General features: G+C 38.1%; 1 protein-coding gene across 1 annotated transcript in view; it reads right to left on the reverse strand.

Annotated features, from left to right (window-relative positions):
* SESTD1 (SEC14 and spectrin domain containing 1) overlaps nucleotides 1-16,976 on the reverse strand; it is a 210,829-nt gene extending 193,853 nt beyond the window's left edge. The window contains exon 1 of the mRNA XM_082466708.1: nucleotides 16,825-16,976. Within this exon, the coding sequence (XP_082322834.1) occupies nucleotides 16,825-16,838 (14 nt within the window). The 5' untranslated portion in view covers nucleotides 16,839-16,976. The remainder of the gene's footprint in view (nucleotides 1-16,824) is intronic.
* Nucleotides 16,977-18,462: the final 1,486 nt, after the last annotated feature.

The following is an 18,462-nucleotide window of genomic DNA, read 5'->3' on the forward strand; positions in this document are numbered from 1 at the left end:
AAACAAAACAATGTTTAAAAGTCCAGGTAGATGTCCTTCAAATCTCCAAGCCTAAGTCTTTGTTAAAGGGAGATTTACAGGATGGACCTAGAGTTTGTCATACAGAGTGAAGTAAGTCAGAAAGAGAAAAACAAATACCGTATGCTAACGCATATATATGGAATCTAAAACAAACAAAAAAATGGTACTGATGAACCTAGTTGCAGGGCAGGACTAAAGATGTAGACATAGAGAATGGACTTGAGGACACGGGGTGGGAGGGGGAAGCTGGGGCGAAGTGAGAGTAGCATCGACATATATACACTACCGAATGTAAAATAGATAACTAGTGGGAAGCAACAGCACAGCACAGGGAGATCAGCTCCGTGCTTTGCGATGACCTGGAGGGGTGGGATAGGGAGGGTGGGAGGGAGGCTCAAGAGGGAGGGGATGTGGGGACATATGTATGCGTATGGCTGATTCACTTTGGTGTACAACAGAAACTAACACAGTATTGTGAAGCAATTATACTCCAATAAAGATCTATTCAAAAAAAAGGGAGATTTACATGTGTTAGAGAGTGTTAAAGACTCAGAGCACTAAACTGGCTCTTGCTCTGCTACTATCAGGAGGACTGAAAAGGAGCAGAATAAAGATTAAGTCCTCAGTAGTTCAAAGTTATTTAATGCAGTGGATGTGCACCACCTAAATCATCTCTTGGGGAACCAGGTGTAGATAATGTGTTTAGGGTCTTGCTTTTCTTCTGCATGTTCATGTCACCTGTCCTTGAGAAGTGTATTTATAGATCTAAGTGAATCAGTGTCACTACAGAATTTGTCTAAGGCAAAAGTATGTGTGAGAGAATTTACTCTTACCACTCCTTTCTGCATAACCAATGGCATGGAGGCATTGTGGGCTCTGAAGTCAAACAGACTTAGTTTATTTCTGTGACAGTTCACTATCTCTTTTCTGGATATTACTAGAATTTCCACCTGTAGTCACAGATTAGCTTGTTCTTTCATTCATCCATTTAAGAAGTGGTACTTGAGCCTTACAGTATAAAGCTTTGAGGAGGGTAGTGGACAAATTCTACTTCCCTTCAGATGATTAATCAAATCAATCCTGAAAATTTATCTCTCTTTACCAGTGAATGGTTCAGGGTGGGCAAGCTGAAGACAACATGATTCAAGATGCAAGGAGAGGCAAGGAGAGATTAGCTGATTGACTACAGTAGAACCACAGGGAGTTCGCCTTCCTCTCCTCTCAGATATAAATGAAGTGTGATTACTGCTGGGTATTGTAGGCGACCATAGCCCTCTTCACCAGTGAGGGTAACAAGCCTTACGGTGAAGCAGATCCTGTCCATGGTGGAGCAGAGAAAAAGATTCTAGCTCCTTATGACATTGTCGATTGTTCAATCAACCACCCTTCAAGCCTGCCCTGACCATCCTATGTGAGGTAATTGATTTCCTTCCTGTTTAATTCAATATAAATTTAGTTTCCAGAACATGTAATCAATAACATTCTGACACAAGGAGGTTACAAAAGGCGTATAAGCCATAGATTTTTTTTGTGGGGGAACTACAGCACATATAAAAAAGTTCAGTATCAGTGTATTTCAGTATAAGTAAAGAATGATATGGTCATGTTTTGATACTTAAGCACCTAGTATGAGCCACATCGTGCCCCATGTTTCACATACATTATCTCATTTAATGGCTTTAACACAGTAGGTAGGCATTGTTATACAAATTTTAGAGCTGAGGAAATTAAGGCCTGGACAACTGTGTACCATGACACAGTGAAAGATTAAAGAATACAACTCCAAACTTTACACCTTCTCCATAGAGTTACTGAGAATAGGAAGTTAGATAGAGGTCAGTGTAGCAGACTGGTCAGCCAAACAGTGGAAGCAGAGTGGCTTTGAGTTCTGGTAGACCAGACATCTGTTTCGTACTGCCTTATAATCTTAGCTAACTTAACCTAACTTTTTTGAGCCTCAGTTTTCTTATTGGAAATATGGGATAATTATACCTACCTCAAATGGTTCTAACCAGGATGGGTAAGATAATAATATATTTATAATGAGACCATGCTACTCAAATGGTAACTGGCATGATGATTTGGATACGGGAAGGGTTTGAAGAGGAAGCTGTTGAAATATCAGACACATTATTTTATGGGAAGCCACCCTGTGTTTCGGTAGGACCAATACTCATTTTAAAACTGTTTTTATTTTGCAATATTGTTGATTCACAAGAAGTTGCCACCAATATCCATTTTTAAAAGCTTATAGCATCGAACTTTTTCCTGTATATCCTTCCTACTTCATTCTTTTTCTTAAAAAGTTTATTTTAATTCAGTAGCCTTTGGGACATATAAAATAGAAAGTTCAAATGTACCTAGACTGATTTTGAAGCAGTGGATATTTGAAGATCAACAGCTAAATCCAGGTGTCCAAAAGCTCAGAACTCTCACACACTCATCCTGTTGGTACCCTTCTCTTAATGGGAGGAGCAGAGGTCATCTTCCCATTGAACTGGTGAAAAACTGAAAGGCGGAGGCCAATAAGAAGGGATAAGAACTCAAGAGAACTCTCTACAATCCCAGCCCAGGGCTGATGCACTATCTCCCTGTTGCTAAATAAGGGAATTTTCCACTCGCACGCTTTTCATTTATGAAATATGATCTTCCACAAACTGTGTGAAAAGGACTTTGTGCCTTTTACCCTGCACAAACGTCTTGCCCACCTTCCTAATCCTTCTGAGTTTGCTCACTCTTGAAAGCGACCTTTTAAGTCCTGGGAAACGATTCTGTTTTCTCAGTTGGCTACTGCTGCCCAGTTCACTACTGCTGCCCACAGAATGTCTCTTGCTCCCTTCAGTGACTCAGCACCTTAGAGAGAAAAACTGTTCTGGAAAGAATGTTAAGACAGGCCGCACTGCTTTTTACAGGAAAGAGAGAGATCAAGTGCTATCTCCAAGGAAAGCTGAAACACCGTACTTAAATACTGAATGGAAAAAACAACAGATGATGGAAATCCTTTGAGGACAAGGTAATGGGGAAAGCAACTGCAGAAGCTCTCTTAGGTATGAACAGGTAAATTTACTGGTACCAGGAGCAGGAGGGCTCTGGGCAAGTGACACTGCTGTGGGGAAGGCAGAACTTGCACTCCTTTGTTCTAATTTTGGGCTTTGTCTTCACTTTTCTGAAGTTGAAAGTTTGTAAAGGAGTTTGTGAAACAAGTGGATGCAATGGAGAATTTGACCTTGGAAAATTGCAAAGAAACAAAGAAAAAAGTCACTCTTCCCTGCCTTTCTGATTTGTCCACTTGAGACCAAAGCTTCTGGCCTGTTTCCTGAGGAAACAGTTCATTTTAGGTTGTTTCTCTTGTCACAATGGATCTTGTCAGAGCTGTACATGTACCTGGGACTTGGACTGTGTCATTCTTCTTTAAAACAAATAGTGGGGAAAAATCTTCCATTTGTCATATTTTCATCATGTCAGCAACTCTTGAATCACTGCAGATTGTTCTAGAAAAGCAGATGAAGCAAGAAAACTCTCCTGCTCATTGGGCTGATTTGAAATCATAGCCATAAGTTCCCATCACAAATTTGCTTATATTCATTTATCTATTTATTGTTTATTTATTCATTTATTTCTTCCCTCCCCCTCTTTATAGGCTTTGAAGGAGCATAAAAAATTGGAAAAAAAAAAAAAAGGGAGGAAATCAGTGCCAGAAGAAAATCAGAGATCAGTTCAACAAACACACATCCGGACTTTTGTTAGAGGAACACCACAATTTGGCCCAGGGCTTTACGGCAGCTAAGACAGAGTTGTGTGTGTGTAGCCTGTAATTTTTAAATTGATAATACAAATTACAGTGGCCATAAAATTAAAACAAACCCATTGCTTATAAATATCATGGTGATTTTTGACTTGGGAAAAATTCCCTTCTATAGTGTAAGATATGGTGAACAACTGTTTCAAACAGCACTTCTACATTTAATGCAATTATGGTTTTCATAGGGTTGTTACTTATAAGATCCCTCATTGCAAGCTGATGGTTTCATAGCTAAATTCAGTTCAGTAAATGTAATTTTGTAAGGAGCTCAGCAATGTGGCTGTAGGATACAGATGTAAGATTCAGTGGTAAAATGTCAAGTCCCAGAGAAATAGACTATATGGCCATCCGGGAGTTTTACCTGAATACATATATATTCAGGTATAATAATAATATATAATATATATAAATATAATATGTAAATATATATAATAAAATAGTCAAGCTCTTTGTTTTAGCAGAGTTCAAGGTTACGCTCTGTGGAGAGATGCTGAAGTATAGATAATCTATAAGGACGATGAAGGACACATCTATCAGTGTCAGTTGAGCTGGTGGCAGAATTGATGTTTTCTTATGAACACTAAGGAGTCTAACCCAGACAAAGAGCTGGATGAGAGACCGCCTACCGCTGTGTAGAGGCGAGCATCACTGTCTCAGACAAAACAAAAACGGACTGCTTTTTCTTCAATGCTAGAAATTAGGAGAAGTTAATTTTAGAAATTTTTATGCTTCATTATACAGTAATTTTTGGAATTTAATATACGCCCACTTCAAAAAATTTAGAAAATACAGAGAAGCAGGGCTTCCCTGGTGGCACAGTGGTTAAGAATCCGCCTGCCAATGCAGGGGTCACGGGTTCGAGCCCTGGTCTGGGAAGATCCCACATGCCGTGGAGCGACTAAGCTCATGTGCCACAACTACTGAGCCTGCGCGTCTGGAGCCTGTGCTCCACAACAAGAGAGGCCGCGATAGTGAGAGGCCCACGCACCGCGATGAAGAGTGGCCCCCGCTTGCCGCAACTAGAGAAAGCCCCTGCACAGAAACAAAAACCCAACACAGCCAAAAATAAATAAATAAATAATAAAAATAAAGGAATTCCTTAAAAAAAAAAAGTTTAAAAAATAAAAAAAAAATAAAATAAAAAAAAATAAAGAATCCGCCTGCCAATGCAGGGGTCACGGGTTTGAGCCCTGGTCTGGGAAGATCCCACATACCACGGACTGACTGAGCTCATGCGCCACAACTACTGAGCCTGCACTCTACAGCCTGTGAGCCACAACTACTGAGCCCGCGCACCTAGAGCCTGTGCTCCACAACAAGAGAAGCCACCGCAATGAGAAGCCCGCACACCACAACGAAGAGTAGGCCCCACTCTCCGCAACTAGAGAAAGCTCACAGGCAGCAACGTGGACCCAACACAGCCAAAAATAAATAAATAGATAAATAAATTTATAAAAAGAATCCTCCTCCCAATGCAGGAGACATGGGTTCGAGCCCTGGTCTGGGATGATCCCACATGCCGTGGAGCAACTAAGCCCATGAGCCACAACTACTGAGCCCACGTGCCACAACTACTGAAGCCCGCACACCTAGAGCCCACGCTCGGCAACAAGAGAAGCCACCGCAATGAGAAGCCTGTGCACTGCAATGAAGAGTAGCCCCCGCTCACCGCAACTAGAGAAAGCCTGCGTGCAGCAACGAAGACCCAACACAGCCAAAAATAAATACAAAAAATAAATTTATAAAAAAAAAAAAGAGAAGCATAAAGAAAAAATTAAAATTACCTTTCATCCAATTGCTAAAGACAATCAGCATTGACATTCTATTATCTATTTTTTTTATAGTACAAAATTGCAATTTTACTGTGCAGTACTTTTTTATTTAATATTACATTGTGAGCATTTTCTCATACCATTAAATATTCATAAATTCATTATTATGTTTTATTATTGCTTGATATTTCATTGCATGGGTAAACCATAACTTATTTAGTCATTCCACTATTTGAGGCATTTAATTTTTTTGCAAGACATTCTGGTCAGGGGATCACACCTTACTTGCCTTCTGCAAAGATACAGTTTCTGCAGTCACACTGATAGGGTTCAAGTCTCAGTTCAACCACTGAGTGACCTTGGGATAGTTACTTAACCTCTCCAATTCTGTTTCTTCATCTGTATAGTAGGGCTAATATTGGTGCCCGTCTCTTAGAATTTTTGTGACAGATGATGTCTGTAAAAGAGCTACCACATAGGAAGGGCTCATTTAGTGCTAGCTATTATTATGATTACTTTCCAGAGGAATCTATCCAGAGCTGTGACATCAAAAATCTAAGTTCAGGTTGTAGGTGCCAGACCCCAAGCACTGTAGCCTGCTTCAAGAGAACTAGCATCTCACAACTGAAGCTTCAAGAAGAAGAGAAGGAGAAGGCCATCACAATGAACATTTCAGTGTTAAAAATAAAGGTACTGGATGAAAGGCAAAGAGGAAAGCAATTAATACATTTGGATTCTATATTAGTTTACTAGGGGTGCCATAACAAAGTACTACAAATTGGGTGGCTTAAACAACAGAACTTTACTGTCTCATGGTCCTAGAGGCTGAAAGTCCAAAATCAAGGTGTTGGCAGGATGGGTTCCTTCTGAGGGCTGTGAGGAAAGTCTCTGTTCCAGGTCTCTCTCCATGGCTTGCAGATGACCATCTTTTCCCTGTGTCTCTTCGTATCAACTTCCCTCTATGTGTGTTGTGTCCAAATTTCACTTTTCATAAGGAAACCAGTCATACTGGATAAGGGCCCACCCTAAGGACCTCCTTTTAACTTGATTACCTCTGAAAAGACCCCATCTCCTAATAAGGTCACATTCTGAGTTCATATGACTTATGGAAGGGACACGATTAAACTTATAAAAAGTTCCAGGGCTTCCCTGGTGGCGCAGTATTTAAGCATCCGCCTGCCAATGCAGGGGACATGGGTTCAAGCCCTGGTCTGGGAAGATCCCACATGCCGCGGAGCAACTAAGCCCATGTGCCACAACTACCGAGCCTGCGCTCTAGAGCCCACGAGCCACAGCTACTGAGTCCACGTGTCACAGCTACTTAAGCCCATGCACCTAGAGCCTGTGCTCCGCAACAAGAGAAGACACCGCAACAAGAAGCCCGTGAACCACAATGAAGAGTAGCGCCCGCTTACTGCAACTAGAGAAAGCCTGCACGCATCAGCGAAGACCCAACACAGCCAAAAATAAATAAAAATAAAATAAATAAATTTATTAAAAAAAAGTTCCAAAGTGAGCTTCATCTTACTTTACTCTTTGGAAGAAAATCCCTTCATCAAGAAAGAAAAGACCACATCTGTTCTTTTAAAATAACCCACAGTAGCATTTAAAGCACATATGCACAACGTAAGCTCTCTGTGAGAGCTACAGTAGCTGGTGAAGGAGTGGATGTGAGGAAAAGACCTAGTTTAGATAACAGAGAGGTCTGCAGGGCCGCTTTCTCAAATCCTACCATTCAGATTGTCTCTTCATCAAGCAATTCTTTCATGAGTCCTCACGTGTTCATTATATTCTTGCGTTAGCTACATGGACATTTTACAAGACATGCAAAATACTGTAGGGTGAAACTCAATCCTGTTTCAAGTCTAAAGGGACCTCACTGCCACGATAAGAATCAGAGAATGAAATTGAACTCCTAATGGGACCAAACAATGGCTTAAAGAGATCAGAGAAAACCAGAAAATCATGAAGAAAATATTTCCTTTACTATACTAAAACAATAAATGAATGTAACTGTAAATTTAATTGGCTGAAGGAAATAAGCATCCCGGAAATAGATCACATAAAGGACTCAAATATTTCAGGAATATAAAGGACCTGGGGTTGAGGGCAATGGAAGCCCAGTGGATCAGCAATAACCGACAACGAACATCCTTGGGAGGGGAGATGGAGACTCAACCTTACTGAGTCTATCCCATCCGAGGTCATTCTTCTTAACTACCAGGTAAAAGAATCATTATTCAAGTTAAATCATCCATGGATTTACACAACTGCAGAAACTGAAGCGGCATTCGTTAAATGTAGAGGTGGCAAACAAAGAACTACTGGCAAAATTTTAAGTCAGAGTTGAGTCCTCACATCTTTGAAGATTGTTCTAAATTTTGGACCTGATACTAGACAGGGACTCAAGCTCTAGTGTTCTTGCTTTAATTCCTAATCTAAAGGCTCAAAAAGAATCCCATGGAGTCCGGGACTATGACAGATCCAAAAGCTCCTCCGGCAGATCAGACTTCCTCTTCCCTTGGAGCAATTGTTCACAGGCTAGTGTCCAGGATCTCCCTGGTCTGTGCAGAAGTTTGGCACGCAGCATTACTCAGGGAGGCATTTCCCCTGGAACACTGGCCAGCATTCCTCCAGAAGCAGAGCTGAAAAATGAAGAACCTTTAGAAAGGACAGGAAACTGGAAGTAGGACAGCACTTGAGAGTACATTTGCCCCAGTGGCTTTTGGTGTGTTGTCAGATGTTATGGAAATTTCCAGTTTGAGAAGTTTTAGTGTTTTCTAGACTCTCTATTTGAAATATAGTTTCCTCCTTTTCTAAACATCAAAGGATGAGGTCACCAGCCTTCTAAGTCATTTAGGATCAAGGCAGAAAAGTAGGTTTTTGGTAATGTTTCACCCAGAGTTAGATAGAATTGGACAGCAGCAAATTATAGTTCTTCCTGAGAAATGTTTGCTTTTGGATTTTGCTTCCAAATTGCCATTAATTCTGATATATGCAAACATTGAGGCTGTTGAGGAATCTTCTTGTCTAAGACAAACTTCTTCTCAGTTTAGTAATAAGCCAAATGCACAAACATCACTTCCTAGCCTTTGAAATGATGATATTTATAAATACCTCACGATTTATTTCAAATGCAACAAATTTAGTGGATGGGCAATTTAAATCTCCTCACCAGAAGACTCAAATGCAGAGGGATCAACTCGAATTTTAGTTTCACACTTGTGATAGAAACACACTCAGAAGGATATGTAAATAAAGGGGTATGAGTAATTCCATGTCATAAATATTTTATTTTCAAGTTTATATTTCTCTCTCCATCACATACACTTGTGATATATGGCTGAAATAAGCATCTGTAACAAACCCTTCTAGCAGATACTTGATATGAGTAGTGAAAATAGCTTGGTGAGTTCGTTTAGTTTTTGTTATTATTTTTTTGTAAGGTATCAAGTACTTTGCTGAAAAATTGGTCCACTGCATTCTTACTATATTTAAGAATAAGAACGAGTTAGCTATTGCCTCCTGCTTGAAAATCAAAATTAGGATGTCTTTCCCCTAGTAATTTATATCATGCTATAAATAGTATTTGCTAATAATATTAACAAAGAACTGACCTACTTCCTCTTCTTAACCAAGAGATAAAAGGTAACTGACTTTCCAATTACTGAGTACTGGTCTTGCTATCTGCTTGTCTCATTTCATAAATATGTTGAAAGAATTTAAATTCTAAACCTCGGGTAAAAAAGCCCAGTAGAATTAAAATTCCCTGGCTTTCTTATCAGGATGAGCAGGAAAGTATGACTAACACTATAACTGGCTCCTGGGCATCATAGTTCCATAGGAAATATTTGGATGTTTCCAATTAAAACCCAACAAAAGATAAATTGCAGCATGAATGACAGAGAAAATCAAATACCAATTTTATTAGAACGATCCCATTAGGGAGACCCATCAAAACTAGGAACTTGTGGCAACTTACGGTTCTAGGGAGACAGAAAGTGGGTCTATTGTCACTCAGAAAATATTCAACAGCTGTATAAAATTAGTTCAACAAGTAGAGATAATACAATTAGACATCTTAGTTCTTTGGATGGCCAGGGACAAGCTGTACTGATCAGCTGTATCACACTGGGTTTGATACCTGGGCTCTGTGCATTGTGAGCTCCCCAAGGACAAGGGGTACATCTTTGAAGTTCTAGAGGAAAGAGATATATGCTTATTGTGAAAATTCAAGAACAGGACAGAAAGCCCAGAAATAAACTCACACACTTATGGTCAATTAATCTACAACAAAGGAGGCAAGAATATACAACGGAGAAAAGACAGTCACTTCAATAAGTGGTGCTGGGAAAACTGGACAGCTACATGTAAAAGGAGAAATTAGAACACTCCCTAACACCATACACACAAATAAACTCAAAATGGATAAAGACCTAAGTGTAAGACTAGATACTATAAAACTCTTAGAGGAAAACATAGAACACTTTTGACATAAATCACAGCAATATCTTTTTGGATTCACCTCCTAGAGTAATGGAAATAAAAACAAAAATAAACAAATGGGACCTAATGAAACTTACAAGCTTTTGCATAGCAAAGGAAACCATAAACAAAACAAAAAGACAACTCACAGAATGGGAGAAAATATTTGCAAATGATGCAGCTGACAAGAGATTAATCTCCAAAATACATAAACAGCTCATGCAGCTCAATATCAAAAAAAAAAAAGCCCAACCCAAAAAGTGAGCAGAAAATCTAAATAGGCATTTCTCCAAAGAAGACATACAGATGGCCAAAAAGAACATGAAAAGATACTCAACATCGCTAATTATTAGAGAAATGCAAATCAAAACTACAATGAGGTATCACCTCACACCAGTCAGAATGACCATCATCAAAAATCTACAAACATAGATGCTAAAGAGGGTGTGGAGAAAAGGAAACCCTCCTACACTGTTGGTGGGAATGTAAATTGGTACAGCCATTATGGAGAACAGTATGGCGGTTCCTTAGAAAACTAAAAATAGAACTACCATATGACCCAGCAATCCCACTCCTGGGCATATATCTGGAGAAAACCATTATTCTAAAAGATACATGCACCCCAATGTGCACTGCAGCACTATTTACGATAGCCAAGACACTGAAGCAACCTAAATGTCCATTGACAGAGGAATGGATAAAGATGTGGTACATATATACAATCGAACATTACTCAGCCACAAAAAAAGAATGAAATAATGCCGTTTGCAGCAACATGGATGGACCTAGAAATTGTCATACTGAGTGAAGTCAAACAAAGACAAATATCATATGATATCACTTATATGTGAATCTAAAAAAATGATACAAATGAACTTATTTACAAAACAGAAAGGCTGATAGACTTCAAAAACGAACTTATGTTTACCAAAGGGGGAAGGCTGCGGGGGGAGGGATAAATTAGGAGTTTGGGATTAACATACACACACTACTACATATAAAACAGATAATCAACAAGGACCTACTGCATAACATAGGGAACTCTACTCAGTACTCTGTAATAACCTATATGGGAAAAGAATCTGAAAAAATTAGATACATGTATATGTGTAACTGAATCACTCTGCTGTATACCTGACACAATACTGTAAATCAACTATACTCGAATATGAAAATTTTAAAAAAATTCAAAAGTTACTGGAAATACCTGATGCAGAAAATGAAAGCAATCCATGATCTACTCCCTTAGAGATAGTTTACTGTTGACAGTTCGGTAAATTGTCTCTTAGCCTTTTGAGGGGCCATCCACATCTATCATTTATTTATCTATATTAGACAATAAGGTGGGAATATTTTTATCTTAACTGCTGCCCTGAAAATTTGTCATAGATTAAAGCTGGAAAAACACCTTAATAAATGATTGAGTTGAAAGGTAAACCCTTAAACGTATTGGCCAAGGTGCAGGTTGATACCCAAACTTCAGAGAATAGGGCAGAATTGCTCTTTGTGAGACAAGGAGAGGAGTTCCTCCTTGTTCATTTAAAAATGGGTAGAGGGAAGAGTTGAGAAGAAATAATCAAGGGGAAATAAATGAGGGAGAGGAGAAAGGAGGTTGTGAGACTGTACGGAGGAGTGAAGAGATTTCATGGTGCTGAGGTAACAAGAAGCACAGAGACCAGGGTCTCTAATGGGGTGTTTCATGCCATTTGTGTGCAGTGGTGGTGCCACCTCTTCCATGGCCCCCAGGAGTTTAGTAAAGATTGTTATACCCACAGAATGCTTGCTGTGAGTGAGCTTTCCTTGTGAAAACAGGTCCTGGGGCTGAGTGTCAAAACCATATTGAAGCCGTATGAAGGGAGTCCACACCAGAGGGGGCCGTGAGACGTTAAGTCCCTTCCTTCTTCGCTGCCTGATCCCCTTGAATTCACAGAACACTCGGGGAAGTTTTACAATCTATAGGACTTGAAATTGGAGACGGGTGTTGAACCACTTTATCTTTAAAGGTCAGAAAGATCCCAGATAACATCTGGATTATAATTATTCTAATCCAAACCATGATGGTGAGGCCTCTCCCCAGTCTTCTTTATTGATTAAGATGGAATCCCCTACAAAGACTGACCCTCAGATATTTCTAACAGTTTTTTGGTACCTAACATCTGCTAAGGAACATGTCCCTGGGGTTCTTCCCTTCTGGTCCTCTCTTCCTGTCAAAGCGCCGCTCCTTGCTCTGGGGATGAAACTCACCATCTTCATTTCACAGGACATAGGAGCCCTCTGGCAGTGACAACTGGCGACTAGCATGGACATACGCTCTCCAGTAATTTCTCCTCGATCTTCTGACCTTACAGAAGGACAGGGACTAATGGAAGGGAAGTCCAATATGAATAATAAATTGCTGCTGCAGCTCGTGTCCAGCCTGCTTTGGGTCCCCTGTGGGCTGAGCCAATTTCCTGACTTATTAGCTTGTCTCCATGTGATAGGGCACAGGTCAGGGCTCCTGGCCTCTCATAATCTCCCATTCTCAAACCCAGAGAAAAGAGGAAAATTTTCTCCTTATCTCAGTCTAATTCTTGCTCACTAAGTCCCCATTTTCCGTCTCAGGATGAATCTCTTCCTAGTATGGAGAACATCCATTGCTTGCAGGGAAACACAACTCCTATAATACAAGAATGAGATCTAACTCTGCATCGCCAAGAAGACAATCACAAAGACGATGCTTTTTCCATCATATGGGTTAGATAGACTTACCCTTGGTTAACTTGATGTAATATTATTTTTATAAAAGAAATATATAAAATAACTATAATACAATTTTCCACTTCCATTTCCTCATTTCATTAGACAATGTATTTTGTACATCATTTCAAATAAGTACATGTTCACATCATTCTTTTCAATAGCTGCATGCTATTCCATTAAATGGTTATACTATAGTTTTTTGATGAACATTTTGGTAATTTTTTTGATATTGCAACAAGTATTTATTTAAAAAATACCTTAATAGATAATGTAAATTTAATATGTACTCCACCATATACCATCCAATACTTTTTTCATTGTGGTTAAACATACATAACATAAAATTTACCATTTTAACCATTTTTTAAGTATATAGTTCTGTGGCATTTAGTACATTCACAGTGTCATGCAACCATCACCTCCATACATCTTCAGAACTTTTCATCTTCCCCAAATGAAATTCTAAGTCCTTTAAACATTAACTCCATTCTCTCTTCCCTCCAGATCCTGGCAACCACTAATCTACTTTCTGCCTCTATGAATTTGACTATTCCAGGCACCTGATATAAGTGGAATCATACCATACTTGTCCTTTTGTGACTGGCTTATTTCTTAGTATAATGTTTTCAGGGTTCACCCATGTTGTAGCATGTGTTAAATTTTTCTTCCTTTTTAAGGTTGAATAAAATTTCATTGTATGTATGTACAGTTGGCCCTGGAACAACTCAGCGGTTAGGGACACCAACCCTCTGTGCAGTCAAAAATCTGCATATAACTTATAGTTGGCACTCCATGTCCAAGGTTCCTCCATATCTGCCATTTCACGTCCACAGATTTAACCAACTACGGATCATGCAGTACTACAGTATTTACTACTGAAAAAAATCCATGTATAAATGGACCCAGGCAGTTCAAACCTATGTTGTTCAAGTGTCAAACTGTAAAATATTTTGTTTATCCATTCACAGATGGACACTTGGGTTGCTTTTACCTTTGGCTATTATGAATAATGCTGATATGAACATAGGTGTACAGATATCTGTGCGAGTCCCTGCTTTCGTATCTTTTGGGTATATACCCAGAAGTGGAATTGCTGGATCATGTGAAATTACCATGTTCTATTAAGTTACTATGTTTAATTTTTTTTTTTTTTTTTTTTGAGGAGCTACCATACTTTTTTCCACAGTGCATTTGGGTCATTTTTAATAATATAAAAACAGCTTTAGGGGACTTCCCTGGCAGTCCAGTGGTTAAGAATCCATGCTTCCACTGCGGGGGGCATGGGTTCAATCCCTGGTCATGGAACTAAGATCCTGCATGCCACACAGTGCAGCAAAAACAAAACAAAACAAAACAAAACCAGCTTCATACATATATCTCTGAAAATTCATGCAAAGTATTTCTGTAGAATAAAGTCCTAAAAGTGTAGAAGTGAAATTACTGAGTCAGAAGTATGTTAATAAATATTGCCAAATTCACCTCCCAAAAGATATTAATTTACATTCCTATCTACAGTGCCGGAATTTCTACTTTACAAATTTTTCATTATCAACTCTTTTCATCTTTGCCAAGATGATCAGATGAAATTTTTAAGCCTGTTTAGAGTTATGTTTCTGTATTTATTAATGAGATTGAACAAGATTTTTCATTGTTTTCTGCCCATTTGTATTTGTTCATCTGTGGTTTCCCTATTTACATCCTTTGCCAATTTTTCTATTGGGTTGTCTTTCTCTTAGTGACTAAAGAGAGCTCTTTGTAAATTAGAAAATTAGCACTTTGTCTTCACAAATACTATGAATATTTCTCCAGTTTGGGCCTTCTGACCATAATTATGGAAGACTTTTATGAATAATTCCAAAGTTTAAATATATGCAGTGGTATACTTATAGATATTTTTCTTTATGGTCTCTGGGTTTCATTTTATGCTCATAAATGCTTTCCTAACTCCAAGATTTTACTAAGATACTAATTCTTATTTATTTCTAGTATTTTATTGTCTTTCAAAATTTAACTCATGGATCTAACTGGAATATATTTTGGTGTGAAGAGAGAAGGAGGAAGACTTTGTATTTTTTCTCCAAAGAGTTAGTTGTTCTAATCCCTTTTTGCTCACTAATGCAAAATGTCAATATTAGCATTTACTAAAATACCACATATTACTGTTTGTTTTCCTATTCCACTGATATACCTCTCTTTTACTAGGCTGTTAACATACTGTTTTATTATGGCTTCATTTCACTTTTAAACACATGTTAAATCTAGTCCTTCCCTCTAATACCCTTATTTTAATTTTGTTGTTGTTGTTGGCTATTTTCACTTGCACATTCTTTCAGATAAACTTTAGAAACATTTAGTCAAGTATATTAAAATTCTACTGGGAATTATATTCCAATAAAGATGTTAAAAAAAAATTCTACTGGGTTGTCATTGAGTTTATGGATTGATTAATCTAGGGAAATTGACATCTCAAAATACTAAGTCTTTTTATGCAGAAACAAGACATTTTTATCTATTTATTAGTCATTTTAATTTATGGTTATCTCTTGATTACTCTCAGCTGCAGACAACCCTTAATTTCAAGTTTTTGTTGAGAATCACCTGTTCTGCTTGATTAGCTCCTTTGTTTTCCTTAACTGCCTTTATTGTCATCATCTATATACAAACTGTAACTGATTAGGAATTTGGAAGCAAGAAGTTTGGAAGAAAATACCTAATTACACTTCTACCTGAGGACTTCCCTGGTGGTGCAGTGGCTGACAATCCGCCTGCCAATGCGGGGGACACGGGTTCAAGCCCTGGCCCCGGAAGATCCCATATGCCATGGAACAACTAAGCCCGTGTGCCACAACTACTGAGCCCGTGCGCCACAACTACTGAAGCCCATGCGCCTAGAGCCCGTGCTCCGCAACAAGAGAAGCCACGGCAATGAGAAGCCTGTGCACCACAACGAAGAGTAGTCCCCACTCGGCGCAACTAGAGAAAGCCGGCGCGCAGCAACGAAGACCCAACGCAGCCAAAAATAAAATAAATAAATAAATAAATTTATAAAAAATTTCTACCTGAGAAGAATGTAGATAGAGACATAGCAACAATCTTGGCAGATGTTCTTTCAAAATGTGTTTCTCCTCAATTTAAAAATGTTCCCTGGTCCTTGAGGTAGAGAAAGCAGAGTGAAAAAGGAAGGAATAGTGGACAAATTCCTAGCTCCTATAGCATCAGAAGTTCCATGGGTGGTTTCTTTATTTTATTTCAAATGTTGTGAACTCTTAGAAAATGAGATGTACTCATGACTAAGCATGAGTAAAAAGGAACTCTAAACCAAAATATAATGACATTTTGGGACATGTAGAATTCTATATATACTTCCTCCAGTGGTGTGAATAACTGCCTACTGACAATATTCCAAATGGAAGACAGGAAATTAGAACATTTTTTAAAAGTGGAATAAAATTTGGGTAAATGAAATGTGAGGAAAATGAGTCAATCTCCTATGAACCTATTTTTGATGCATTCATAATCACCAAGACAGTGTAATGCAAATGATTTACATTATTTGTATCTCCTTAAAGATTGATAAATTTCTTTTATACTGTACAATTTACAGTATAAATCCAAAGAATTAAATACATATATTTTAAAGTAAATATATAGTAAATTTACAGGAAAAGGCCAAAGAATGAAATAAAAATATTTTTAAGAATGTCACAATCACCACTAGAGGGTACAATAAGCAACCTTTCTTCCACATAGTGGAGCAGAAGAATATTACCGAGAAATAAAAGGCAATTTAGAATCACAGTACTTAAAGCAACCTCCAAAGGTCATCTGGAAGAGAAAGGGCTTTTAGAAATGTTCATCAGATTTGACATCTAACCAAGGGCAGAAGGTACCAAGTGATTTTCAAGGGCAGTGTTTATCTTAGGTAAAAGTAAAGTCAGTTTATCAAGGCATACAGAACTGTTTCTAAAGTAATTAAACAGGAAAAAAAAAGCCTTTTATACTTACATGTAACTGTGCATCCATCTCACTCGGCAAGCCTGTTGATTAAAGCTTCTCCTAGAGTGATTTTACTCTGGAAAGATAAACTCCATGAGGACTTAGAAAACAAAATGATTACACAGACTTTCAGAAATTCAGCAAGATCCACGTTGGCAATAAAAGAAAGAAGAGAGAACATTTTCAAACCAGCTAGTGATGATTGGCATGACCAGATGCAGGGAACATGAATTCCTCACTTCAAATATTTCACCAGGCTAGTGGAGCCCATGTTGTGAAAAATAAATGCATTCCTCATTAGAATTCCAAGAGCAGTTTTTTGTTTGTTTAAGTTGAACCATCTCATCCAATAAACCACCTAATCTGCTGTAATGGTTCTTGGAAAAAAAAAAATCCTTTCTTTAATACAGGATTTCCCCTATCTCCCATTATAAACATGCTTCCAACCTTCAAATTGTGAATGCTATTCTGTGTTCCAGAATAATTGTGCTTATTAAGAGAAACACAACAATCTTTGCAAAATAGGAGAAAATAAGACAAGCAAAGCTCATTATAAGGAGGTAAATTTGAACATCTTTTTCAACTATTTTTTCTAAGCATAACATTGCTTAACAGGTATATAGCACTTTATACTGTATAATGTACCTTTACAATAATCTTTTGATCTAGGCAGGTAGGTATTTTTATTCACAGCTTCTAAGTGATGAAATGGAGACTTGGGGTGGTGAAAGCCTTACCCAAAGCCTCTCAGTAGAGGATGGAGCTGGGAGAAGAGAATCTGGACTCCTTCTTAATCCAGTCCTACTGCCGCTGTACTCTGGCCCCCACGCACCTGTAAGGATTCAGTGTCAGAAATCCCTTTAATGGCACATTTACATTTCTTTGAAGGAAATTCAGACTTAATATGAGAAGGATATTCTATTTGGCTGAGAATGTTCCTGTGTTTGTGCTCAGAGTGTCCAGTACCTAACCGTTTTGATTTCTTGGTCATATTAGTTTCCCAGATCCATTTCATCATTTGGGTATGACACCCCAGGCAGTATATCACTGAAGGATTATTATATTTCTTCAGAGGTTGAAGTCCCTTGGCCTTCATTATTACCCTTCGTTAACCTGTCTTGTTTTATTGATTACCTGGAAACCATTCTCAAAATGTACAAAGTTGTTGAGTGTATGCTTAAGTCTTTTTAGCATTTGTTAAAACATTAGAATAGTTTACAGTGTTTGCTTATAATATTACTCAAAAATTTTAATGCACATGTATTAGAGATAGAAAAATATCATATTTGTATATTTTAATATCTTGAACAGCAATGACACTACTGAGATCTAGGAAAAAATGCAACAATGTCTTCTGCACATGAATCATAATATGTAGATAGACTGCTATAGACCTACTCTTTCTTAAAATATTTGGTTTACATCCAAATCTTGAACTTAACATGGCCACTGGATCACTTTTAAGAGATTTTCAAGATGTTGTTTGTAATTTCACATGAACTTGATATGATGAGGGTTTAAAATTTTGATCATCTCTAAGATTTTTGCAATATCTATATGCCATCTGTACTATTATTTACTGCATACATGTATATACATATGTTCATAAAATTTGATTCTCATTATTTTTCTAATATATACTAAAAT

Source organism: Balaenoptera physalus (genome assembly GCF_965194825.1).
Source record: "Balaenoptera physalus genome assembly, chromosome: 6".
Classification (NCBI taxonomy): Eukaryota; Metazoa; Chordata; class Mammalia; order Artiodactyla; family Balaenopteridae; genus Balaenoptera; species Balaenoptera physalus.